The 27,482-nt window shown below is 41.0% G+C and overlaps 1 protein-coding gene across 1 annotated transcript in view; it reads left to right on the top strand.

Annotated features, from left to right (window-relative positions):
• LOC139752096 (alpha-1-inhibitor 3-like) overlaps positions 1–27,482 on the top strand; it is a 98,204-nt gene that overhangs the window by 46,577 nt on the left and 24,145 nt on the right. The window contains exons 18-20 of the mRNA XM_071667972.1: positions 760–842; positions 7,822–7,943; positions 11,357–11,507. Coding sequence (XP_071524073.1) covers positions 760–842; positions 7,822–7,943; positions 11,357–11,507 — 356 coding nt within the window. The remainder of the gene's footprint in view (positions 1–759; positions 843–7,821; positions 7,944–11,356; positions 11,508–27,482) is intronic.

Below are 27,482 nucleotides of genomic sequence, written 5' to 3'. Positions count from 1 at the left end.
CTGGATCGAGTGTAATACCTGGTTTGAGTTCAAGACTTGAGTTGGGAGTTTGGTTGTTTAGTGCTTGTTGGGATATTTTAGTGAGTATGAGTAATGTCACTGGTATATTTGCAGGGGTGGGGAGATCTGTGAGTAGAATTTATTGAAGTGTGAGGCAAGGGTAAGCTTTTTGTTTCTGTTTAGGGGTAGGAAGGGTCTAGGTGCTGTTGCATAAAGTTGAGTGCTGAGCATGTTGAGGTGGGATGTTGAGTTATTCTTTTTCTCGTCCAAATTTGGTGTCATCTAGTGTTCTTGGGACATTTAATTTGTTTGCATTAGTGATGACATTATAGATGTTGGGGTGAACATTGTGCATGTCTAATATGATACCTAGAATAGTTGGTGTTTTGTTCATTAGGAGTGACTGTCCATTTAACATGACTGGATGATGTGGGTTGGATTTGTGTCTCTCTGAGATTAAAAGTGATTGAGGACTTCTGTGCAGATGCAGACATTCTGTTCTTTATAAGCTCTTTGGGAACTCTGTTGTAGAATTTGTTTTAGAGGCGAAAGCACTGTGAGTGACTCTTCCATGGCAGTTGGCTGTGAAATTGGCCACTTACTTTTTATCATTATGGAGGGTAGTGTCAAGTATCATTTATATGAATATACAGTACAGTATATCAGTTCAGGTCAAAGTATAGAGGAAAAAATATGTAGTAATTAGTATGAATTAAGTAGGAATTTTTTCTATGCAGTTCATATACTGTTTTTCTTCAGTGACATTTTGATCAAGCCCATCACTGTTGAAGCCGAAGGATTCCTAAGAGAAAAAACATGGACAAGATATGTCTGCTCCCAAGGTAAGACTTTTTAAGGATTTCATCATTCATCTGTGTATATGTTCAACAGAAAAGATTAGCCTAAATTAATATTATCATATACTGTAAAACCTCTGTTATTTAGAATTTTATGCTTGAGAAAGTCAGCTGTACTGGATAACAAAATTTTTGTATATTTGAGGTTTTCAGTATATTATTACATATTATTATTATACGTTATTATATTAATATATAGTTCACGAATTGTAATATTTTAAAATTATACTATTATTATTATTATTATTTTTTTTTTTTTTTTTTTATACTTTGTCGCTGTCTCCCGCGTTTGCGAGGTAGCGCAAGGAAACAGACGAAAGAAATGGCCCAACCCCCCCCCCACACACATGTACATACACACGTCCACACACGCAAATATACATACCTACACAGCTTTCCATGGTTTACCCCAGACGCTTCACATGCCTTGATTCACTCCACTGACAGCACGTCAACCCCTGTATACCACATCGATCCAATTCACTCTATTCCTTGCCCTCCTTACACCCTCCTGCATGTTCAGGCCCCGATCACACAAAATCTTTTTCACTCCATCTTTCCACCTCCAATTTGGTCTCCCTCTTCTCCTCGTTCCCTCCACCTCCGACACATATATCCTCTTGGTCAATCTTTCCTCACTCATTCTCTCCATGTGCCCAAACCATTTCAAAACACCCTCTTCTGCTCTCTCAACCACGCTCTTTTTATTTCCACACATCTCTCTTACCCTTACGTTACTTACTCGATCAAACCACCTCACACCACACATTGTCCTCAAACATCTCATTTCCAGCACATCCATCCTCCTGCGCACAACTCTATCCATAGCCCACGCCTCGCAACCATACAACATTGTTGGAACCACTATTCCTTCAAACATACCCATTTTTGCTTTCCGAGATAATGTTCTCGACTTCCACACATTTTTCAAGGCTCCCAAAATTTTCGCCCCCTCCCCCACCCTATGATCCACTTCCGCTTCCATGGTTCCATCCGCTGACAGATCCACTCCCAGATATCTAAAACACTTCACTTCCTCCAGTTTTTCTCCATTCAAACTCACCTCCCAATTGACTTGACCCTCAACCCTACTGTACCTAATAACCTTGCTCTTATTCACATTTACTCTTAACTTATTATTATTATTATTATTTATTTATTATTTATTTATTTTGCTTTGTCGCTGTCTCCCGCATTTGCGAGGTAGCACAAGGAAACAGAAGAAAGAAATGGCCCAACCCACCCCCATACACATATATATACACACATGTCCACACACGCAAATATACATACCTATACATCTCAATGTACACATATATATACACACACAGACACATACATATATACCCATGCACACAATTCACACTGTCTGCCTTTATTCATTCCCATCGCCACCTCGCCACACATGGAATACCATCCCCCTCCCCCCTCATGTGTGCGGGGTAGCGCTAGGAAAAGATAACAAAGGCCCCATTCGTTCACACTCAGTCTCCAGCTGTCATGCAATAATGCCCGAAACCACAGCTCCCTTTCCACATCCAGGCCCCACACAACTTTCCATGGTTTACCCCAGACGCTTCACATGCCCTGATTCAATCCACTGACAGCACGTCAACCCCGGTATACCACATCGATCCAATTCACTCTATTCCTTGCCCTCCTTTCACCCTCCTGCATGTTCAGGCCCCAATCACTCAAAATCTTTTTCACTCCATCTTTCCACCTCCAATTTGGTCTCCCACTTCTCCTCATTCCCTCCACCTCCGACACATATATCCTCTTGGTCAATCTTTCCTCACTCATTCTCTACATGTGCCCAAACCATTTCAAAACACCCTCTTCTGCTCTCTCAACTACGTTCTTTTTATTTCCACACATCTCTCTTACCCTTACATTACTTACTCGATCAAACCACCTCACACCACACATTGTCCTCAAACATCTCATTTCCAGCACATCCACCCTCCTGCGCACAACTCTATCCATAGCCCACGCCTCGCAACCATACAACATTGTTGGAACCACTATTCCTTCAAACATACCCATTTTTGCTTTCCGAGATAATGTTCTCGACTTCCACACATTCTTCAATGCTCCCAGGATTTTCGCCCCCTCCCCCACCCTATGATTCACTTCCGCTTCCATGGTTCCATCTGCTGCCAGATAAACTCCTAGATATCTAAAACACTTTACTTCCTCCAGTTTTTCTCCATTCAAACTTACCTCCAAATTGACTTGACCCTCAACCCTACTGTACCTAATAACCTTGCTCTTATTCTTATTTACTCTTAACTTTCTTCTTTCACACACTTTACCAAACTCAGTCACCAGCTTCTGCAGTTTCTCACATGAATTAGCCACCAGTGCTGTATCATCAGTGAACAACAACTGACTCACTTCCCAAGCTCTCTCATCCACAACAGACTTCATACTTGCCCCTCTTTCCAAAACACTTGCATTTACCTCCCTAACATCCCCATCCATAAACAAATTAAACAACCATGGAGACATCACACACCCCTGCCGCAAACCTACATTCACTGAGAACCAATCACTTTCCTCTCTTCCTACACGTACACATGCCTTACATCCTTGATAAAAACTTTTCACTGCTTCTAACAACTTGCCTCCCACACCATATATTCTTAATACCTTAATACCTTAATATTATTATTATTATTATTATTATTATTATTATTATTATTATTATTATTATTATACTTTGTCACTGTCTCCCGCGTTAGCGAAGTAGCGCAAGGAAACAGACGAAAGAACGGCCCAGCCCACCCACATACACATGTATGTACATACTTGCCAACATATGTGCATATACATACCTATTTATTTCAACGTATACATACACATACATCTTTCTTTCATACTATTCGCCATTTCCCGCATTAGCAAGGTAGCATTAAGAACAGAGGACTGGACCTTTGAGGGAATATCCTCACCTGGCCCCCTTCTCTGTTCTTTCTTTTGGAAATCAAAAAAAAAAAAAAAGAAGAGAGGGAAGGATTTCCAGCCCCCCGCTCCCTAAATACATATACATACACTATTATTTATTATACTTTGTCGCTGTCTCCCGCGTCAGCGAGGTACCACAAGGAAACAGACGAAAGAATGGCCCAACCCACCTACATACACATGTATATACATACACTACACAAGCACATATACATGCCTATACAATTCAGCATATACGTATGTATACATACACAGACATAAACATATATACACATGTACATACTTCATACTTGCTGCCTTCATTCATCCCCATCACCACCCCGCCACACCTGAAATGACAACCCCCTCCCCCACACGCACGCAAAGCAGCGCTAGGAAAAGACAACAAAGGCAACACTCGTTCATACTGAGTCTCTAGCTGTCATGTATAATACACCGCAACCACAGCCTCCTTTCCATATCCAGGCCCCACAAAACTTTCCATGGTTTACCCCAGACGCTTCACATGCCCTGGTTCAATCCATTGACAGCACGTCGACCCCGTTATACCACATCATTCCAATTCACTCTATTCCTTGCATGCCTTTCACCCTCCTGTATGTTCAGGCCCCGATCACTCAAAATCTTTTTCACTCCATCCTTCCATCTCCAATTTGGTCTCCCACTTCTCCTCATTCCCTCCACCTCTGACACATATATCCTTTTTGTCAATCTTTCCTCACTCATTCTCTCCATGTGACCAAACCATTTCAATACACCCTCTTCTGCTCTCTCAGCCACACTCTTTTTATTACCATACATCTCTCTTACTCTTTCATTACTTAATCAAACCACCTCACACCACATATTGTCCTCAAACATCTCATTTCCAACACATCCACCCTCCTCTGCAGAACCCTATCTATAGCCCACACCTCACAACCATATAACATTGTTGGAACCACTATTCCTTCAAACCTACCCATTTTTGCTTTCCAAGGTAATGTTCTCGCCTTCCACACATTTTTTAACGCTCCCAGAACTTTCACCCCTCCCCCACCCTGTGACTCACTTCGGCTTCCATGGTTCCATTCACTACTAATTCCACTCCCAGATTTCTGAAACACTTCACTTTCTCCAATTTTTCTCCATTCAGACATACCACCCAGTTGACTTGTCCCTCAACCCTACTGTACCTAATAACCTTGATCTTATTCACATTTACTCTCAGCTTTCTTCTTTCACCATGTTTCCATGGTTCCATCCGCTGCTTTTACCACTCCCTGATATCTAAAACACTTCACTTCCTCCAGTTTTTCTCCCTTCAAACCTCGCAAATAACTTGTCCCTCAACCCTACTGAACTTGCTCTTATTAACATTTACTTATTCACTTATTCACATTTTTAGAATATTTGATTATTTGTATGTAGCTGTCTTTTCGTTCAGCCCAACCCACATATGGACTGCTGGTATTTTGTCCACAAACATAGAATCTCTCCATGTCACAAATAACACTTGACAATACTTAACTCACACGACTCGTTCTTTGCAACTCTGATTTTCCTGCGATGAGCTTCTTGCGCTAGCCCTAGCCCTGCCTTTTGGCAAAATGATAGGAGCAATAGATAGAAGTAGTAGGTAGGAACGTTGGACAGAAGCTTTAGATAGAAACATCAGCTAGAGGTAGTAGGTAGCAGCATAAGCTGGGATCATTAGGTAGGAATAGTAAGTTGTAACATTAGGTAGGAAGATTAGGTAGACATAAGGTAGTAGTTGATAGGAACATTAGGTAGAACCTCTGAAAACACTGTGATGAAGTTGCCCTCTGTCAGTGTCCTGTTAAGGGTGAGGCACTAAAGGATGAGAAGTGGCATAGGAGTTCAACATTCATGGAGACTTTTGCCGTGGCCACCCCCTTGAGAGATTTCTCAAGAAAATGGGTGCCAGAGATATAGATGGATAGATTTACATGTTTGTAAATGTTTTACAAAAAGAAAATATTAATATATGTAAGCAAATGACATTGAAATCCTTCTTAAGTGCTGTCTTGGACCTGCTGTTAGCCAGCCTCTTGCACAACTCCATCTTTATGATGCTTGAAACATTCCTCTATTGCTTCATGTGAGATATATATGGCTTCAAGGAGTGGTCAGGCATTTGCTGATGATTCTTGAATGGGGTCATTGTCCACAGTAGTAATCCAGAGTGCACAAAATATACAAATGTGCAAGACTAGCTTACAACACCATGCCAAAAAGCACATGGGAGGTGGTAAACAGTCACCAGTGCCACAAAACACTGGATGGTGAGTATGCTAATCACTGTGGCATGATGCACGAATATTTGAAATATTCATAGATATCTCTAATTTTATTATTTCTTTGGGGTAATAAAGTTACGGACCAAAATTGTGAGATACATTGTTTTGAATGTTTTGTTGAATTGAATTACAGATAAAAGAGGTTTTACTGCATGCACCCAGATGGACTTGAATCTTGCCTGAATATGTTTACAAACAGCACTAAACTTAAAAGATATCAGGAAATGCTGAGATTATGAAAACCTAGAAAGAGAATAGGCTCCAGCTTTGGTTAAATGCATAGCCAGTGAACTTCATCTCAAACAAATGCAACTTAAGAAAGATAGGTTACCAGTGAAACCAAACCATACAGTTAACCATCACCACAGTAGAAGAACTGTGATGGAAGCAAATTGTATATTGATCATGATCAAAACTGTTTTAAAGTATATGGGAGAAATCAAGATGTTTACAAGATATATTAGACCTAAATGATATGTTCAAGAAGATATTTACATATGTTAGACCTAAATTAAAATATGCATCGCCAGTTTAGCCTTCCTCCTCAGTCGAGAATGCATATGAGGTTACAAGATGGCAAAATCTGCCAGTAAACTAAGGGAGCTAAGCTACAGATCTAACCATTTTAGAAGGTACAAAGATAAGGATGAGTGTAATGATAAATTTTAGTTTCCTTGATGGCCACAGTGATTTTGCTATAGATAAATAGTAAACAGTGAGCAAAAAAGTGAGGGAAATTTTTTTGTATGGAAACTGAGTAATGGATGAGCTAATTGAGGAGATTTTAAATGCTGGCAGTACACACAAATTCCATATATGAGGGCAGAAATCTCTTGGTATATTTTACAGATAGGTAATTAATCACATTCATAAGAAGAATTGCAAATTTTGAATTAATAAGATTTTTTTGGTACTTGGTACGATAAATGTCAAAGAGGAAAAGATACATATATACAAAAGCCATAATATTTGTTATTGCTAAGCAGGGAACTATAAGTGGATGCTAAACTACCCAGACTAGCAGCAGAATGTTGCAACACTGCAACAACAAGATATGGGGAAGGGAAGGAGGCCTTTGAACAATCTTTATTAGACGAGTGGAGAAGAGTGGGATGTATGATTAGCACCTCTCAGGTGCTGTGTTAATGGTAACACAGAGCAGCTCTTTAAAGTTCAGAAAAGCCATAAAACACAGCAGGAAACAGGATAATATGAATGTAGTGATAAAGATGTAAATACACTTCTAAAGCTACAAAGAGTGAACTTGTGGAACAAAGTAAGTGAAGATGAAAATCTGAATGTCTTGTCTGTATTGTGGAGATACTATACAAGGTTAGCTGTATGGGTATAAAGATTCATTCTTATATGCCAAGGCTGATAAACACATTTAAGTGATCAAAAAAATTCACATGCCCCATCTTAGACAAAAGAATTTAAATATTGTGTGTGATATTTATCATCATCCACTTAAGCTTTCACAGTAGATGATGTAAGACAGATGCACTTTTTTTATTGCCATATTTATATATGTACTTCAAATACAGTATACAGAAGCATATTATGAACTGATTTCTTATAGGATGCATTGACATTTACTTGAAAGCTTTCAGTATCTTAAGTTTATGCATAACTACAGACTTTTTCTTTCTTTTGACATACCTATACATATTTTTGAAGTTATTTTTTTTATCACTTAGATCTCCAGGATGGAAATGATTCTCTTCAATCATGGGAAGTAGCAGCACCCCAAACCATTGTTGAGGGTTCAGACAGAGGTTGGGTCACAGTTGTTGGTGACCTTTTGGCTCTCTCGTTGGAGGTTAGATATTTCCGTTTGTTTTTCCTTTCACAAAATCCTATGTCTTTACCTCTGTGCTTGTCAGTGTGATGTATATGCTAAATTTCACAACTTTTGTGTAATATGTTCACCTCATGCAAAAACATCATTGTGCTAAAGCTGTACATTATGAGTGACAACTCTTGGTGTTATTTACCAATTCTTGAACATTTGAAACATGGACGGAAAGGTAAAATTGATTTTCTCTTTAGTAATGTGCAGTACTTGAACACACCTTTCACTATGCTTCTGTAATTATGTATGATAAAATCATTCAGTGTATTATGACCATGAATATCCAAACATTACTTTGCAGTTTACTCATCTTCACTGTACCACATTGCAATTTAAGAAGCTGGATCTATAGGCCGGAATAAAGAATAGATTCCATCACTGGATAGAGTAATGTGTGAGTGGAAGGGAGCAAATGTCACAGGTTGGAGGAGCATACTTAAAATGGGCTGTGGTCATTAATGGTATCATAGAGGGCCCAGTCTTAGGCTGACTGGTCTTCATAATACTATATTACGAGAATGACTCACCTCTTACCTGTACATGTTTGCAGGTGATGAATCTAGTGAAGTAAAATGATTGCATCAGTTTATAAGGTGACCAAGAAAAATTCTTAAGTTGGTTAGTCAAATGGTTGGGGAATTTAATTCGAAGAAGTTCAAAGTCATGAAGATGGACACGGTGAAAGAAGGTTTTGGTGTATTACTTAGGTGGAAAGAAGTTACAGGAACTTGTATGTGAAGATGCCAAGGAGTTGATACTGCTTAACTGGTTGCCAGAGCTCCATATCAGGAAAATGGTTAAGAAAACACTTGCTTTTCATGATTTCTTTTCTCATGGCCAGGTGCATAAGCACCAATCTCTTGCTATCCTCTTTCAGATTTACCCACATCAACCTAGAATTACTTCCTTACATTCTATCACGTACAGCTACTATTTGCTTAACTCTTGCCCCCTCACTAACCCCTGACTTTACTCCTAAGAATTTTCAAACCATTCTTCCCTCTCACTCTTGAGATGTATTTGACACAGAGCCAGAACATTTAGGTTTCTTTTCTTAAACATACTACCTATCTCTCCTCTTTTCTCATCTTTGTTACATCCATGCACATTTAGACAACCCGGTCTGAACCTTCAAGGAAGATGAGCATTCCTTACCTGGCTCCTTCTGTTTCCTGTGTAAGAAATTGAAATGCAAAAATGGGAGGGCTTCCAGACTCATACTCCTGACCCATAGTCACCTTCTATGACACACAGGGAATATGGAGGGAGAATGCTTTCCTTTTGTCTGAAGGCAAAATTAGAATCACATTTATGTGAATAACAAATGTTAGGTAAACTATTCACAACATATATCAGTCTACAATTAGGTTGAGATTCTTTGTTACGGTAACTGCACCAAAAGAAGCATAAAGATTGATGAGAGTCCAAAGAAGGGCAGCTTAGATGGTACTTGAGTTGAGAGATGAGCTATAATGAGATGCTGATGTATCCTGACTTGCCTTCCAAGGAGGAGAGAGGAGGTAGGGATGACTTGATTACAGCCTTCATATTTCAAATTCAAGTAACTGACATCAACAGTGAACAGGCCTCCAATGAGGTGCAATGAAAAACTACCCATAGGTGGTTGAGAGAGCAGAAGAGGGTGTTTTGAAATGGTTTGGGCACATGGAGAGAATGAGTGAGGAAAGATTGACCAAGAGGATGTATGTGTTGGAGGTGGAGGGAACGAGGAGAAGTGGGAGACCAAATTGGAGGTGGAAAGATGGAGTGAAAAAGATTTTGTGTGATCGGGGCCTGAACATGCAGGAGGGTGAAAGGAGGGCAAGGAATAGAGTGAATTGGATCAATGTGGTATACCGGGGTTGATGTGCTGTCAGTGGATTGAATCAGGGCATGTGAAGCGTCTGGGGTAAACCATGGAAAGCTGTGTAGGTATGTATATTTGCGTGTGTGGACGTATGTATATACATGTGTATGGGGGTGGGTTGGGCCATTTCTTTCGTCTGTTTCCTTGCGCTACCTCGCAAACGCGGGAGACAGCGACAAAGCAAAAAAAAAAAAAAAAAAAAGAAGGTCATAGAAGGAAACTGGGCAATGAAATTTGTAGAAAGGATGTGAAGAAACATTGCTTTAGTGTAAGAGTGGTGGATGGTTGGAATAAGCTAAGTAATCAACCTTTGAATGCTCAGTGTAAAAAAGTTTAGAAAGCTAGTTAATGGCAAAGTTCAAGACTTGGTTTCCACAAATGTCAAATTCTCTTCAAATTGTATTCAGTGACTAAGTGATTACATATACAGGTACACCACCGATATTCTGGCACTCTTGGATCCAAAGCCTTGCCAGATTAACAATTTTGCAGGACCAACTGTGGTCATGTAATAATAATTCGTAAACACACCTCTAACCCACTAATTATACATCTCCCATGTGTCTAAAGTATACCATGGACTGCTAGAAATTCAAATTAAACAAATATTAAAGGTAACTTAAATAAATAGATGGTGCATTATACACTTGCTCGGGACTGAGGTGCTTGTCAGCTTTGAGTTTCGCAAATTCGTCCACATATGCGGCAGCTTCATTGTGGTTTGCAGACTGCTTTTCTCTCCACATTCTCTTCATGGAAATTCCATGATGCTTCTTGAATCTTTGAAGCCATCCTTCACTATAGTCACGCTCATGTAATTTAAGTTCTTTATGGAACAACTTAGCCTGGTCCATTATCATGCTACCTGACAAGTCCACTCCATCACTCTGACGCTGTTGAAACCATTCCATCATTACTCAATCGTGCTCAGTGCTCTTACCATCTTTCATGGTTTTTCTAATCGTCATTTGCTTCTTGGAATCGCTGTCTACACAGGATTTCAATATTTTCTCCCTATGCTTCTGTATATCATAAACAGTTGATGTCACACAGTTTACACACTGAAACACCATGGTCCATTTTTTCAACTACTTTATCTTGGATTGATATGGACTGATGTTTAAGTTTGACACCATGACTGACACTCTCATATGTCTTAGAAGCCATAGCTAGGGTTAAGTTTAAGCAAAATAAGCTAAGAATCTCACAGAATTATGGTATTACCACCAACAAGTGCAGTGTAAAGAATGTAAATAAGCAAGCCTTACTCACAACCCCATCTGTGGCCGCCCAGTAAACTAGTCTGGTGGCCATGGTAATTTCAAGTCCCCTCACGAAATTTTGTCTGGACTAAAAGAGGTACTGAGCCATCAGTTGCTGGAAATTCATTGGTGTACCTGTATGTAATTACTACAGTGCCTTTTTTTTTTTTTATTTGTGGTCCATATTCTCTGAAGCTTATACATATAGTGTTTGAACATTGTTGGATCTAATATTGTAAAATTATTTTCAGAATTTGGGTTACCTGATCCGTATGCCTTATGGATGTGGTGAGCAGAACATGCTGAACTTTGCTCCCAACATCTTCATACTCCAGTATTTGAAGGCTACCAGGCAAGATACTCCTGAGGCCACCAAAAAACTTGTAGATTATATGAAAACAGGTTGGTGCAACAACTGTTGCTTTAGCAGATATGTGAAATTGATAGGCCATTGCTTATAATATTTTTTTTTTTTTTTTTTTTATACTTTGTCGCTGTCTCCTGCGTTTGCGAGGTAGCGCACGGAAACACACGAAAGAAATGGCCCAACCCCCCCCCATACACATGTATATACATACGTCCACACACGCAAATATACATACCTACACAGCTTTCCATGGTTTACCCCAGACGCTTCACATGCCTTGGTTCAATCCACTGACAGCACGTCAACCCCGGTATACCACATCGCTCCAATTCACTCTATTCCTTGCCCTCCTTTCACCCTCCTGCATGTTCAGGCCCCGATCACACAAAATCTTTTTCACTCCATCTTTCCACCTCCAATTTGGTCTCCCTCTTCTCCTTGCTCCCTCCACCTCCGACACATATAGCCTCTTGGTCAATCTTTCCTCACTCATCCTCTCCATGTGCCCAAACCACTTCAAAACACCCTCCTCTGCTCTCTCAACCACGCTCTTTTTATTTCCACACATCTCTCTTACCCTTACGTTACTCACTTGATCAAACCACCTCACACCACACATTGTCCTCAAACATCTCATTTCCAGCACATCCATCCTCCTGCGCACTACTCTATCCATAGCCCACGCCTCGCAACCATACAACATTGTTGGAACCACTATTCCTTCAAACATACCCATTTTTGCTTTCTGAGATAATGTTCTCGACTTCCACACATTCTTCAAGGCCCCCAGAATTTTCGCCCCCTCCCCCACCCTGTGATCCACTTCCGCTTCCATGGTTCCATCCGCTGCCAGATCCACTCCCAGATATCTAAAACACTTCACTTCCTCCAGTTTTTCTCCATTCAAACTCACCTCCCAATTGACTTGATCCTCAACCCTACTGTACCTAATAACCTTGCTCTTATTCACATTTACCCTTAACTTTCTTCTTTCACACACTTTACCAAACTCAGTCACCAGCTTCTGCAGTTTCTCACATGAATCAGCCACCAGCGCTGTATCATCAGCGAACAACAACTGACTCACTTCCCAAGCTCTCTCATCCCCAACAGACTTCATACTTGCCCCTCTTTCCAAAACTCTTGCATTTACCTCCCTAACAATTTATTTATTTATTCGTTTATCATACTTTGTCACTGTCTCCCGTGTTAGCGAGGTAGCGCAAGGAAACAGACGAAAGAATGGCCCAACCCATCCGCATACACATGTATATACATACACGTTCACACACACACATATACATACCTATACATCTCAACATATACATACATATACACACACAGACATATACATATATACACATGTACTTAATTCATACTGTCTGCCTTTATTCATTCCCGTCGCCACCCCGCCACACACGAAATGACCCCCTCCCCCCCACATGTGTGCGAGGTAGCACTAGGAAAAGACAACAAAGGCCACATTCGTTCACACTCAGTATCTAGGTGTCATGTATAATGCACCGAAATCACAGCTCCCTTTCCACATCCAGGCCCCACAAAACTTTCCATGGTTTACCCCAGACGCTTCACATGCCCTGGTTCAATCCATTGACAGCACGTTGACCCCGGTATACCACATCGTTTCAATTCACTCTATTCCTTGCACGCCTTTCACCCTCCTGCATGTTCAGGCCCCAATCACTCAAAATCTTTTTCACTCCATCTTTCCACCTCCAATTTGGTCTCCTACTTCTCCTCGTTCCCTCCACCTCTGACACACATATCGTCTTTGTCAATCTTTCCTCACTCATTCTCTCCATGTGACCAAACCATTTCAAAACACCCTCTTCTGCTTTCTCAACCACGCTCTTTTTATTACCACACATCTCTCTTACCCTATTATTACTTACTTGATCAAGCCACCTCACACCACATATCATCCTCAAACACCTCATTTCAAGTACATCCACCCTCCTCCGCACAACTCTATCTATAGCCCACGCCTCGCAAATATATAACATTGTTGGAACTACTATTCCTTCAAACATACCCATATGTGCTTTCCGAGATAACGTTCTCGACTTCCACACATTTTTCAATGCTCCCAGAACTTTTGCCCCCTCCCCCACCCTATGATTCACTTCCACTTCCATGGTTCCATCCGCTGCCAAATCCACTCCCAGATATCTAAAACACTTCACTTCCTCCAGTTTTTCTCCATTCAAACTTACCTCCCAATTGACTTGCCCCTCAATCCTACTGTACCTAATAACCTTGCTCTTATTCACATTTACTCTCAGCTTTCTTTTTTTACACACTTTACCAAACTCAGTCACCAACTTCTGCAGTTTCTCACCCGAATCAGCCACCAGCGCTGTATCATCAGTGAACAACAACTGACTCACTTCCCAAGCTCTCTCATCCACAACAGACTGCATACTTTCCCCTCTTTCCAAAATTCTTGCATTCACCTCCCTAATAACCCCATCCATAAACAAATTAAACAACCATGGAGACATCACGCACCCCTGCCGCAAACCAACATTCACTGAGAACCAATCACTTTCCTCTCTTCCTACACGTACACATGCCTTACAGCCTTGATAAAAACTTTTCACTGCTTCTAACAACTTACCTCCCACACCATATATTCTTAATACCTTCCACAGAGCACCTCTCTCAACTCTTATCATATGCCTTCTCCAGATCAGTAAATGCTATATACAAATCCATATGCTTTTCTAAGTATTTCTCACATACATTTTTCAAAGCAAACGCCTGATCCACACATCCTCTACCACTTCTGAAACCACACTGCTCTTCTCCAATCTGATGCTCTGTACATGGAATACCCAACAAACTTATACCTCTGTAATTTGAGCACTCACTCTTATCCCCTTTGCCTTTGTACAGTGGCACTATGCAAGCATTCCGCCAGTCCTCAGGCACCTCACCATGAGTCATACACACATTAAATAACCTTACCAACCAGTCAACAATACAGTCACCCCCTTTTTTATTAAATCCCACTGCAATACCATCCAAACCCGCTGCCTTGCCAGCTTTCATCTTCCGCAGAGCTTTTACTACCTCTTCTCTGTTTGCCAAATCATTCTCCCTAACCCTTTCACTTTGCACACCACCTTGACCAAAACACCCTATATCTGCCACTCTGTCATCAAACACATTCATCAAACCTTCAAAATACTCACTCCATCTCCTCACATCATCACTACTTGTTATCACCTCCCCATTAGCCCCCTTAACTGATGTTCCCATTTGTTCCCTTGTCTTACGCACTTTATTTACCTCCTTCCAAAACATCTTTTTATTCTCCCTAAAATTTAATGGTACTCTCACCCCAACTCTCATTTGCCCTCTTTTTCACCTCTTGCACCTTTTTCTCGACCTCATACCTCTTTCCTTTATACATCCCCCACTCATTTGCATTATTTCCCTGCAAAAATTTTCCAAAATGCCTCTCTCTTCTCTTTCACTAATACTCTTACCTCTTCATCCCACTACTCACTACCCTTTCTAATCTGCCCACCTCCCACACTTCTCATGCCACAAGCATCTTTTGCACAAGCCATCACTGCTTCCCTAAATACATCCCATTCCTCCCTCACTCCTCTTACGTCCTTTGTTCTCACCTTTTTCCATTCTGTACTCGGTCTCTCCAGGCACTTCCTCACACAAGTCTCCTTCCCAAGCTCACTTACTTTCACCACTCTCTTCACCCCAACATTCTCTCTTCTTTTCGAAAAACCTCTACAAATCTTCACTTTCGCCTCCACAAGATAATGAAACCTCTACAAATCTTCATTTTCGCCTCCACAAGATAATGATAAGACATTCCTCCAGTTGCACCTCTCAGCACATTAACATCCAAAAGTCTCTCTTTTGCGCGCCTATCAGTTAACATGTAACCCAATAACGCTCTCTGGCCATCTCTCCTACTTACATATGTATATATATATATATATATATATATATATATATATATATATATATATATATATATATTTTTTTTTTTTTTGCTTTGTCGCTGTCTCCCGCGTTTGCAAGGCAGCGCAAGGAAACAGACGAAAGAAATGGCCCAACCCACCCCCATACACATGTATATACATACACGTCCACACACGCAAATATACATACCTACACAGTTTTCCATGGTTTACCCCAGACACTTCACATGCCCTGATATAATCCACTGACAGCACGTCAACCCCGGTATACCACATTGATCCAGTTCTCTCTATTCTTTGCCCTCCTTTCCCCCTCCTGCATGTTCAGGCCCCGATCACACAAAATCTTTTTCACTCCATCTTTCCACCTCCAATTTGGTCTCCCACTTCTCCTCGTTCCCTCCACCTCCGACACATATATCCTCTTGGTCAATCTTTCCTCACTCATTCTCTCCATGTGCCCAAACCATTTCAAAACACCCTCTTCTGCTCTCTCAACCACACTCTTTTTATTTCCACACATCTCTCTTACCCTTATGTTACTTACTCGATCAAACCACCTCACACCACACATTGTCCTCAAACATCTCATTTCCAGCACATCTACCCTCCTGCGCACAACTCTATCGATAGCCCACACCTCACAACCATACAAAATTGTTGGAACCACTATTCCTTCAAACATACCCATTTTTGCTTTCCAAGATAATTTTCTCAACTTCCATGCATTCTTCAAGGCTCCCAGGATTTTCGCCCCCTCCCCCACCCTATGATCCACTTCCGCTTCCATGGTTCCGTCTGCTGCCAGATCCACTCCCAGATATCTAAAACACTTTACTTCCTCCAGTTTTTCTCCATTCAAACTTACCTCCCAGTTGACTTGACCCTCAACCCTACTGTACCTAATAACCTTGCTCTTATTCACATTTACTCTTAACTTTCTTCTTTCACACACTTTACCAAACTCAGTCACCAGCTTCTGCTGTTTCTCACATGAATCAGCCACCAGCGCTGTATCATCAGCGAACAACAACTGACTCACTTCCCAAGCTCTCTTATCCCCAACAGACTTCATACTTGCCCCTCTTTCCAAAACTCTTGCATTCACCTCCCTAACAACCACATCCATAAACAAATTAAACAACCATGGAGACATCACACACCCCTGCCGCAAACCTACATTTACTGAGAACCAATCACTTTCCTCTCTTCCTACACGTACACATGCCTTACATCCTTGATAAAAACTTTTCACTGCTTCTATGAACTTGCCTCCCACACCATATATTCTTAATACCTTCCACAGAGCATCTCTATCAACTCTATCATATGCCTTCTCCAGATCCATAAATGCTACATACAAATCCATTTGCTTTTCTAAGTATTTCTCACATACATTCTTCAAAGCAAACACCTGATCCACACATCCTCTACCACTTCTGAAACCACACTGCTCTTCCCCAATCTGATGCTCTGTACATACCTTCACCCTCTCAATCAATACCCTCCCATATAATTTACCAGGAATACTCACCAAACTTATACCTCTGTAATTTGAGCACTCACTCTTATCCCCTTTGCCTTTGTACAATGGCACTATGCACGCATTCCGCCAATCCTCAGGCACCTCACCATGAGTCATACATACATTAAATAACCTTACCAACTAGTCAATAATACAGTCACCCCCTTTTTTAATAAATTCCACTGCAATACCATCCAAACCTGCTGCCTTGCTGGCTTTCATCTTCCGCAAAGCTTTTACTACCTCTTCTCTGTTTACCAAATCATTTTCCCTAACCCTCTCACTTTGCACACCACCTCAACCAAAACACCCTATATCTGCCACTCTATCATCAAACACATTCAACAAACATTCAAAATACTCACTCCATCTCTTTCTCACATCACCACTACTTATTATCACCTCCCCATTTGCACCCTTCACTGAAGTTCCCGTTTGCTCCCTTGTCTTACGCACTTTATTTACCTCCTTCCAGAACATCTTTTTATTTTCCCTTGAATTTAATAATACTCTCTCACCCCAACTCTCATTTGCCCTCTTTTTCACCTCTTGCACCTTTCTCTTGACCTCCTGTCTCTTTCTTTTATACATCTCCCACTCAATTGCATTTTTTCCCTGCAAAAATTGTCCAAATGCCTCTCTCTTCTCTTTCACTAATAATCTTACTTCTTCATCCCACCACTCACTACCCTTTCTAATCAACCCACCTCCTACTCTTCTCATGCCACAAGCATCTTTTGCGCAATCCATCACTGATTCCCTAAATACATCCCATTCCTCCCCCACTCCCCTTACTTCCATTGGATGTTTTGGCTCTGAGTGAAACGAAGCTCAAGGGTAAAGGGGAAGAGTGGTTTGGGAATGTCTTGGGAGTAAAGTCAGGGATTAGTGAGAGGACAAGAGCAAAGGAAGGAGTAGCAGTACTCCTGAAACAGGAGTTGTGGGAGTATGTGATAGAATGTAAGAAAGTAAATTCTCGATTAATATGGGTAAAACTGAAAGTTGATGGAGAAAGATGGGTGATTATTGGTGCATATGCACCTGGGCATGAGAAGAAAGATCATGAGAGGCAAGTGTTTTGGGAGCAGCTGAATGAGTGTGTTAGTGGTTTTGATGCACGAGACCGGGTTATATTGATGGGTGATTTGAATGCAAATGTGAGTAAAGTGGCAGTTTAGGGAATAATTGGTATACATGGGGTGTTCAGTGTTGTAAATGGAAATGGTGAAGAGCTTGTAGATTTATGTCCTGAAAAAGGACTGGTGATTGGGAATACCTGGTTTAAAAAGTGAGATATACATAAGTATACGTATGTAAGTAGGAGAGATGGCCAGAGAGCGTTATTGGATTACGTGTTAATTGACAGGCGCGCAAAAGAGACTTTTGGATGTTAATGTGCTGAGAGGTGCAACTGGAGGGATGTCTGATCATTATCTTGTGGAGACTAAGGTGAAGATTTGTATGGGTTTTCAGAAAAGAAGAGTGAATGTTGGGGTGAAGAGGGTGGTGAGAGTAAGTGAGCTTGGGAAGGAGACTTGTGTGAGGAAGTACCAGGAGAGACTGAGTACAGAATGGAAAAAGGTGAGAACAATGGAATATATATATATATATTTTTTTTTTTTTTTTTTTGCTTTGTCGCAGTCTCCCGCGTGTGCAAGGTAGCGCAAGGAAACAGACGAAAGAAATGGCCCAACCCACCCCCATACACATGTATATACATACGTCCACACACGCAAATATACATACCTACACAGCTTTCCATGGTTTACCCCAGACGCTTCACATGCCCTGATTCAATCCACTGACAGCACGTCAACCCCGGTATACCACAACGATCCAATTCACTCTATTCCTTGCCCTCCTTTCACCCTCCTGCATGTTCAGGCCCCGATCACATAAAACCTTTTTCACTCCATCTTTCCACCTCCAATTTGGTCTTCCACTTCTCCTCGTTCCCTCCACCTCCGACACATATATCCTCTTAGTCAATCTTTCCTCACTCATTCTATGTGCCCAAACCATTTCAAAACACCCTCCTCTGCTCTCTCAACCACGCTCTTTTTATTTCCACACATCTCTCTTACCCTTACGTTACTTACTCGATCAAACCACCTCACACCACACATTGTCCTCTAACACCTCATTTCCAGCACATCCATCCTCCTGCGCACAACTCTATCCATAGCCCACGCCTCGCAACCATACAACATTGTTGGAACCACTATTCCTTCAAACATACCCATTTTTGCTTTCCGAGATAATGTTCTCGACTTCCACACATTCTTCAAGGCTCCCAGGATTTTCGCCCCCTCCCCCACCCTATGATCCACTTCCGCTTCCATGGTTGCATCCGCTGCCAGATCCACTCCCAGATATCCTAAACACTTTACTTCCTCCAGTTTTTCTCCATTCATACTTACCTCCCAATTGACTTGACCCTCAACCCTACTGTACCTAATAACCTTGCTCTTATTCACATTTACTCTTAACTTTCTTCTTTCACACACTTTACCAAACTCAGTCACCAGCTTCTGCTGTTTCTCACATGAATCAGCCACCAGCGCTGTATCATCAGCGAACAACAACTGACTCACTTCCCAAGCTCTCTCATCCCCAACAGACTTCATACTTGCCCCTCTTTCCAAAACTCTTGCATTCACCTCCCTAACAACCCCATCCATAAACAAATTAAACAACCATGGAGACATCACACACCCCTGCCGCAAACCTACATTCACTGAGAACCAATCACTTTCCTCTCTTCCTACACGTACACATGCCTTACATCCTCGATAAAAACTTTTCACTGCTTCTAACAACTTGCCTCCCACACCATATATTCTTAATTCCTTCCACAGAGCATCTCTATCAACTCTATCATATGCCTTCTCCAGATCCATAAATGCTACATACAAATCCATTTGCTTTTCTAAGAATTTCTCACATACATTCTTCAAAGCAAACACCTGATCCACACATCCTCTACCACTTCTGAAACCACACTGCTCTTCCCCAATCTGATGCTCTGTACATGCCTTCACCCTCTCAATCAATACCCTTCCGTATAATTTACCAGGAATACTCAACAAACTTATACCTCTGTAATTTGAGCACTCACTCTTATCCCCTTTGCCTTTGTACAATGGCACTATGCACGCATTCCGCCAATCCTCAGGCACCTCACCATGAGTCATACATACATTAAATAACCTTACCAACCAGTCAATAATACAGTCACCCCCTTTTTTAATAAATTCCATTGCAATACCATCCAAACCTGCTGCCTTGCCGGCTTTCATCTTACCAAATCATTTTCCCTAACTCTCTCACTTTGCACACCACCTCGACCAAAACACCCTATATCTGCCACTCTATCGTCAAACACATTCAACAAACCTTCAAAATACTCACTCCATCTCCTTCTCACATCACCACTACTTGTTATCACCTCCCCATTTGCGCCCTTCACTGAAGTTCCCATTTGCTCCCTTGTCTTACGCACTTTATTTACCTCCTTCCAGAACATCTTTTTATTCTCCCTAAAAGTTAATGATACTCTCTCACCCCAACTCTCATTTGCCCTCTTTTTCACCTCTTGCACCTTTCTCCTGACCTCCTGTCTCTTTCTTTTATACATCTCCCACTCAATTGCATTTTTTCCCTGCAAAAATCGTCCAGATGCCTCTCTCTTCTCTTTCACTAATAATCTTACTTCTTCATCCCACCACTCACTACCCTTTCTAATCAACCCACCTCCCACTCTTCTCATGCCACAAGCATCTTATGCGCAATCCATCACTGATTCCCTAAATACATCCCATTCCTCCCCCACTCCCCTTACTTCCATTTTTCTCACCTTTTTCCATTCTGTACTCAGTCTCTCCTGGTACTTCCTCACACAAGTCTCCTTCCCAAGCTCACTTACTCTCACCACCCTCTTCACCCCAACATTCACTCTTCTTTTCTGAAAACCCATACAAATCTTCACCTTAGCCTCCACAAGATAATGATCAGACATCCCTCCAGTTGCACCTCTCAGCACATTAACATCCAAAAGTCTCTCTTTTCGCGTGCCTGTCAATTAACATGTAATCCAATAACGCTCTCTGGCCATCTCTCCTACTTACATACGTATACTTATGTATATCTCGCTTTTTAAACCAGGTATTCCCAATCACCAGTCCTTTTTCAGCACATAAATCTACAAGCTCTTCACCATTTCCATTTACAACACTGAACACCCCATGCATCCCAATTATTCCCTCAACTGCCACATTACTCACCTTTGCATTCAAATCACCCATCACTATAACCCGGTCTCGTGCATCAAAACCACTAACACACTCATTCAGCTGCTCCCAAAACACTTGCCTCTCATGATCTTTCTTCTCATGCCCAGGTGCATGTGCACCAATAATCACCCATCTCTCTCCATTAACTTTCAGTTTTACCCATATTAATCGAGAATTTACTTTCTTACATTCTATCACATACTCCCACAACTCCTGTTTCAGGAGTACTGCTACTCCTTCCCTTGCTCTTGTCCTCTCACTAACCCCTGACTTTACTCCCAAGATATTCCCAAACCACTCTTTCCCTTTACCCTTGAGCTTCGTTTCACTCAGAGCCAAAACATCAAGGTTCCTTTCCTCAAACATACTACCTGTCTCTCCTTTTTTCACATCTTGGTTACATCCACACACATTTAAACACCCCAGTCTGAGCCTTCGAGGAGGATGAGCACTCCCCCCCGTGACTCCTTCTTCTGTTTCCCATTTTAGAAAGTTAAAAAATACAAGGAGGGGAGGATTTCTGGCCCCCCTCTCCCGTCCCCTCTAGTCGCCTTCTACGACACGCGAGGAATGCGTGGAAAGTATTCTTTCACCCTTATCCCCAGGGATAATATATATATATATATATATATACATATATATATATACATACACATACACACGCACATATACACACACACACACACACACACACACATATACATATATATACATATGAAAAAAGTAAGAAATAATTTAGAAAACTGAAACTTCTAGCTTGAAATGAAATGAGAAAATGTCACATAATGGTTCAACCTCTGGCTATGGAAAAGGGAAATGTATAATTTATTTACACAAACAAATGTCAATAGTAGTTCTCATCAATTGAACCACTGTATCAGTAAGCTTCAATGTCTAAGCTAAATTTTTTTTTCCAATTTCACTATTTTCTTGTCAAAGCACCATGTATGAAATATATATATATATATATATATATATATATATATATATATATATATATATATATATATATATGTATATATATATATATATATATATATATATATATATATATATATATATATATATATATATATATATATATATATGTGAATAAGAGCAAGGTTATTAGGTACAGTAGGGTTGAGGGTCAAGTCAATTGGGAGGTGAGTCTGAATGGAGAAAAACTGGAGGAAGTGAAGTGTTTTAGATATCTGGGAGTGGATCTGGGAGCGGATGGAATCATGGAAGCGGAAGTGGATCATAGGGTGGGGAAGGGGGCGAAAATTCTGGGAGCCTTGAAGAATGTGTGGAAGTCGAGAACATTATGTCGGAAAGCAAAAATGGGTATGTTTGAAGGAATAGTGGTTCCAACAATGTTGTATGGTTGCAAGGCGTGGGCTATGGATAGAGTTGTGCGCAGGAGGATGGATGTGCTGGAAATGAGATGTTTGAGGACAATGTGTGGTGTGAGGTGGTTTGATCGAGTAAGTAACGTAAGGGTAAGAGAGATGTGTGGGAATAAAAAGAGCGTGGTTGAGAGAGCAGAAAAGGGTGTTTTGAAATGGTTTGGGCACATGGAGAGAATGAGTGAGGAAAGATTGACCGTGAGGATATATGTGTCGGAGGTGGAGGGAACGAGGAGAAGAGGGAGACCAAATTGGAGGTGGAAGGATGGAGTGAAAAAGATTTTGTGTGATCGGGGCCTGAACATGCAGGAGGGTGAAAGGAGGGCAAGGAATAGAGTGAATTGGAGCGATGTGGTATACCGGGGTTGACGTGCTGTCAGTGGATTGAATCAAGGCATGTGAAGCGTCTGGGGTAAACCATGGAAAGTTGTGTAGGTATGTATATTTGCGTGTGTGGACGTATGTATATACATGTGTATGGGGGGGGTTAGGCCATTTCTTTCGTCTGTTTGCTTGTGCTACCTCGCAAAAAAAAAAAAATACATATAGCGACAAAGTATAATAAAGTATAATAAAATAATATATATATATATATATATATATATATATATATATATATATATATATATATATATATATATATATATTATCCCTGGGGATAGGGGATTAAGAATACTTCCCACGTATTCCCTGCGTGTCGTAGAAGGCGACTAAAAGGGGAGGGAGCGGGGGGCTGGAAATCCTCCCCTCTTGTTTTTTTTTTGTTTTTTTTTTTAATTTTCCAAAAGAAGGAACAGAGGGGGCCAGGTCAGGATATTCCAAAAAAAGGCCCAGTCCTCTGTTCCTAACGCTACCTCGCTAATGCGGAAAATGGCGAATAGTTTAAAAGAAATATATATACATACATATATATATTTTTTTTTTTTTATACTTTGTCGCTGTCTCCCGCGTTTGCGAGGTAGCACAAGGAAACAGACGAAAGAAATGGCCCAACCCCCCCCCCATACACATGTATATACATACGTCCACACACGTAAATATACATACCTACACAGCTTTCCATGGTTTACCCCAGACGCTTCACATGCCTTGATTTTTTTTATACTATTCGCCATTTCCCGCGATAGCGAGGTAGCGTTAAGAACAGAGGACTGGGCCTTTGAGGGAATATCCTCATCTGGCCCTCTTCTCTGTTCCTTCTTTTGGAAAATTAAAAAAAAAAAAAACGAGAGGGGAGGATTTCCAGCCCCCCGCTCTCTCCCTTTTAGTCGCCTTCTTCGACACGCAGGGAATACGTGGGAAGTATTCTTTCTCCCCTATCCCCAGGGAAAATATATATATATATATATATATATATGTGTGTGTGTGTGTATGTGTTGGTGGGTTGGGCCATTCTTTCATCTTTTTCCTTGCGCTACCTCACTAACGCGGGAGACAGCGACGAAGTATAATGATAAAAAACTGATTTCCATTAAGAATAAGAATATATTCAGAGACAATATTATTGCAGGTACTTTCAAAAAATGTGATTTTCAATCTCGGCCATGTCCATCTTTAAAACAAGAACTTATAATACATGTATGTGCACAAGTGTGAGTGAGTATATGTGCACATGCACGTCTTATTTGCCTAATGCATACATGAGTGTAAATGAGCATTTCTATTTATGCAAACTTGTGTCTATGAAGGTTTGAGAGGATATATGAGTAGGCATATCTGCAAAGTGTGCATATAAACATTTTTTTTGTGCATGATTGTGACCAGATGCCACTCAGACTGAAAAGGTGTGTGAATGAACTGCTTCAGTAAAAATAGCAATCTATATCCAATAAAAGTGCATTACTGGAAAAAAGAAATACTCATAAGTAGCAATCTATCTATCTATATCTCTGATGCCCATTCCCTCCGGGAACTCCCACCAAGAAGGTAGCCACAGGAAATGAGTCTCCACTTATCTCTATCCTTAAATGCCATCCTCGCATACATCATTCCACATGTTTGTCCATTATTTCTCTCTTTTCAGTACTCTTTCACTTTGATTCCCCAGGCTACAGGTGGCCTTCTCACCTACCACTTTAATCTTACTGTCATACAATCTCCTTGTAAAATTGACATCTTCCATTCTTTCCAAATGCCCATATCACCTCAAAGTATTGTTTAATCTACTCTACCACTCCAAAATTCATTCCCTTTGCATTCCCTACCATGTCATATCCCTTATACACCTCATTTCTTTCTTCATTCCATCTGATCACACCACTCATTCATCTCAAATAACTCACTTCTACAGCCTGGATTACTGAACTCTGTGACTCATTCCATGTCCATTTTTGGCTGCATTGATCAGGTATGAGTGGACTATGCTGTCACTTAATTCTTTCTTCACTTCCATACATACACCTCTACTGTTCATTATCCTATTATGGGACCCGATGGCTCTTCTACTTTATACTGCTCTCTCTCTCTCTCTCTCTCTCTCTCTCTCTCTCTCTCTCTCTCTCTCTCTCTCTGTATATGAACGCTTTGTATGTTCGATATATATATATATATATATATATATATATATATATATATATATATATTTATTTTTTTTTTTTTTTTATACTTTGTCGCTGTCTCCCGCGTTTGCGAGGTAGCGCAAGGAAACAGACGAAAGAAATGGCCCAACCCCCCCCCCCCATACACATGTACATACACACGTCCACACACGCAAATATACATACCTACACAGCTTTCCATGGTTTACCCCAGACGCTTCACATGCCTTGATTCAATCCACTGACAGCACGTCAACCCCTGTATACCACATCGCTCCAATTCACTCTATTCCTTGCCCTCCTTTCACCCTCCTGCATGTTCAGGCCCCGATCACACAAAATCTTTTTCACTCCATCTTTCCACCTCCAATTTGGTCTCCCTCTTCTCCTCGTTCCCTCCACCTCCGACACATATATCCTCTTGGTCAATCTTTCCTCACTCATTCTCTCCATGTGCCCAAACCATTTCAAAACACCCTCTTCTGCTCTCTCAACCACGCTCTTTTTATTTCCACACATCTCTCTTACCCTTACGTTACTTACTCGATCAAACCACCTCACACCACACATTGTCCTCAAACATCTCATTTCCAGCACATCCATCCTCCTGCGCACAACTCTATCCATAGCCCACGCCTCGCAACCATACAGCATTGTTGGAACCACTATTCCTTCAAACATACCCATTTTTGCTTTCCGAGATAATGTTCTCGACTTCCACACATTTTTCAAGGCTCCCAAAATTTTCGCCCCCTCCCCCACCCTATGATCCACTTCTGCTTCCATGGTTCCATCCGCTGACAGATCCACTCCCAGATATGTAAAACACTTCACTTCCTCCAGTTTTTCTCCATTCAAACTCACCTCCCAATTGACTTGACCCTCAACCCTACTGTACCTAATAACCTTGCTCTTATTCACATTTACTCTTAACTTTCTTCTTCCACACACTTTACCAAACTCAGTCACCAGCTTCTGCAGTTTCTCACATGAATCAGCCACCAGCGCTGTATCATCAGCGAACAACAACTGACTCACTTCCCAAGCTCTCTCATCCCCAACAGACTTCATACTTGCCCCTCTTTCCAGGACTCTTGCATTTACCTCCCTAACAACCCCATCCATAAACAAATTAAACAACCATGGAGACATCACACAGCCCTGCCGCAAACCTACATTCACTGAGAACCAATCACTTTCCTCTCTTCCTACACGTACACATGCCTTACATCCTCGATAAAAACTTTTCACTGCTTCTAACAACTTGCCTCCCACACCATATATTCTTAATACCTTCCACAGAGCATCTCTATCAACTCTATCATATGCCTTCTCCAGATCCATAAATGCTACATACAAATCCATTTGCTTTTCTAAGTATTTCTCACATACATTCTTCAAAGCAAACACCTGATCCACACATCCTCTACCACTTCTGAAACCGCACTGCTCTTCCCCAATATATATATATATATATATATATATATATATATATATATATATATATATATATATCTTTCTTTCTTTCAAACTATTCGCCATTTCTCGCATTAGCGGGGTAGCGTTAAGGAACAGAGGACTGGGCCTTTGAGGGAATACCCTCACTTGGCCCAATTCTCTGTTCTTTCTTTTGGAAAATTAAAAAAAAAAGACGAGAGGGGAGGATTTCCAGCCCCCCGCTCCCTCCCCTTTTAGTCGCCTTCTACGACACGCAGGGAATACGTGGGAAGTATTCTTTCTCCCCTATCCCCAGGGAAAATATATATATATATATATATATATATATATATATATATATATATATATATATATATATATATATATATATATATATTATCCCTGGGGATAGGGGATTAAGAGTACTTCCCACGTATTCCCTGCGTGTCGTAGAAGGCGACTGAAGGGGGAGGGAGCGGGGGGCTGGAAATCCTCCCCTCTCGGTTTTTTTTTAATTTTCCAAAAGAAGGAACAGAGAATTGGGCCAGGTGAGGGTATTCCCTCAAGGCCCAGTCCTCTGTTCTTAACGCTACCTCGCTAATGCGGGAAATGGCGAATAGTTTGAAAGAAAAAGAATATATATATATATATTTTTTTTTTTTTTTTTTTATACTTTGTCGCTGTCTCCCGCGTTTGCGAGGTAGCACAAGGAAACAGACGAAAGAAATGGCCCAACCCCCCCCCATACACATGTATATACATACGTCCACACACGCAAATATACATACCTACACAGCTTTCCATGGTTTACCCCAGACGCTTCACATGCCTTGATTCAATCCACTGACAGCACGTCAACC

The sequence above is a fragment of the Panulirus ornatus genome, chromosome 12 (assembly GCF_036320965.1).
Source record: "Panulirus ornatus isolate Po-2019 chromosome 12, ASM3632096v1, whole genome shotgun sequence".
In the NCBI taxonomy this organism is placed as follows: domain Eukaryota; kingdom Metazoa; phylum Arthropoda; class Malacostraca; order Decapoda; family Palinuridae; genus Panulirus; species Panulirus ornatus.
This window is presented reverse-complemented; position numbering and strand designations above follow the sequence as displayed.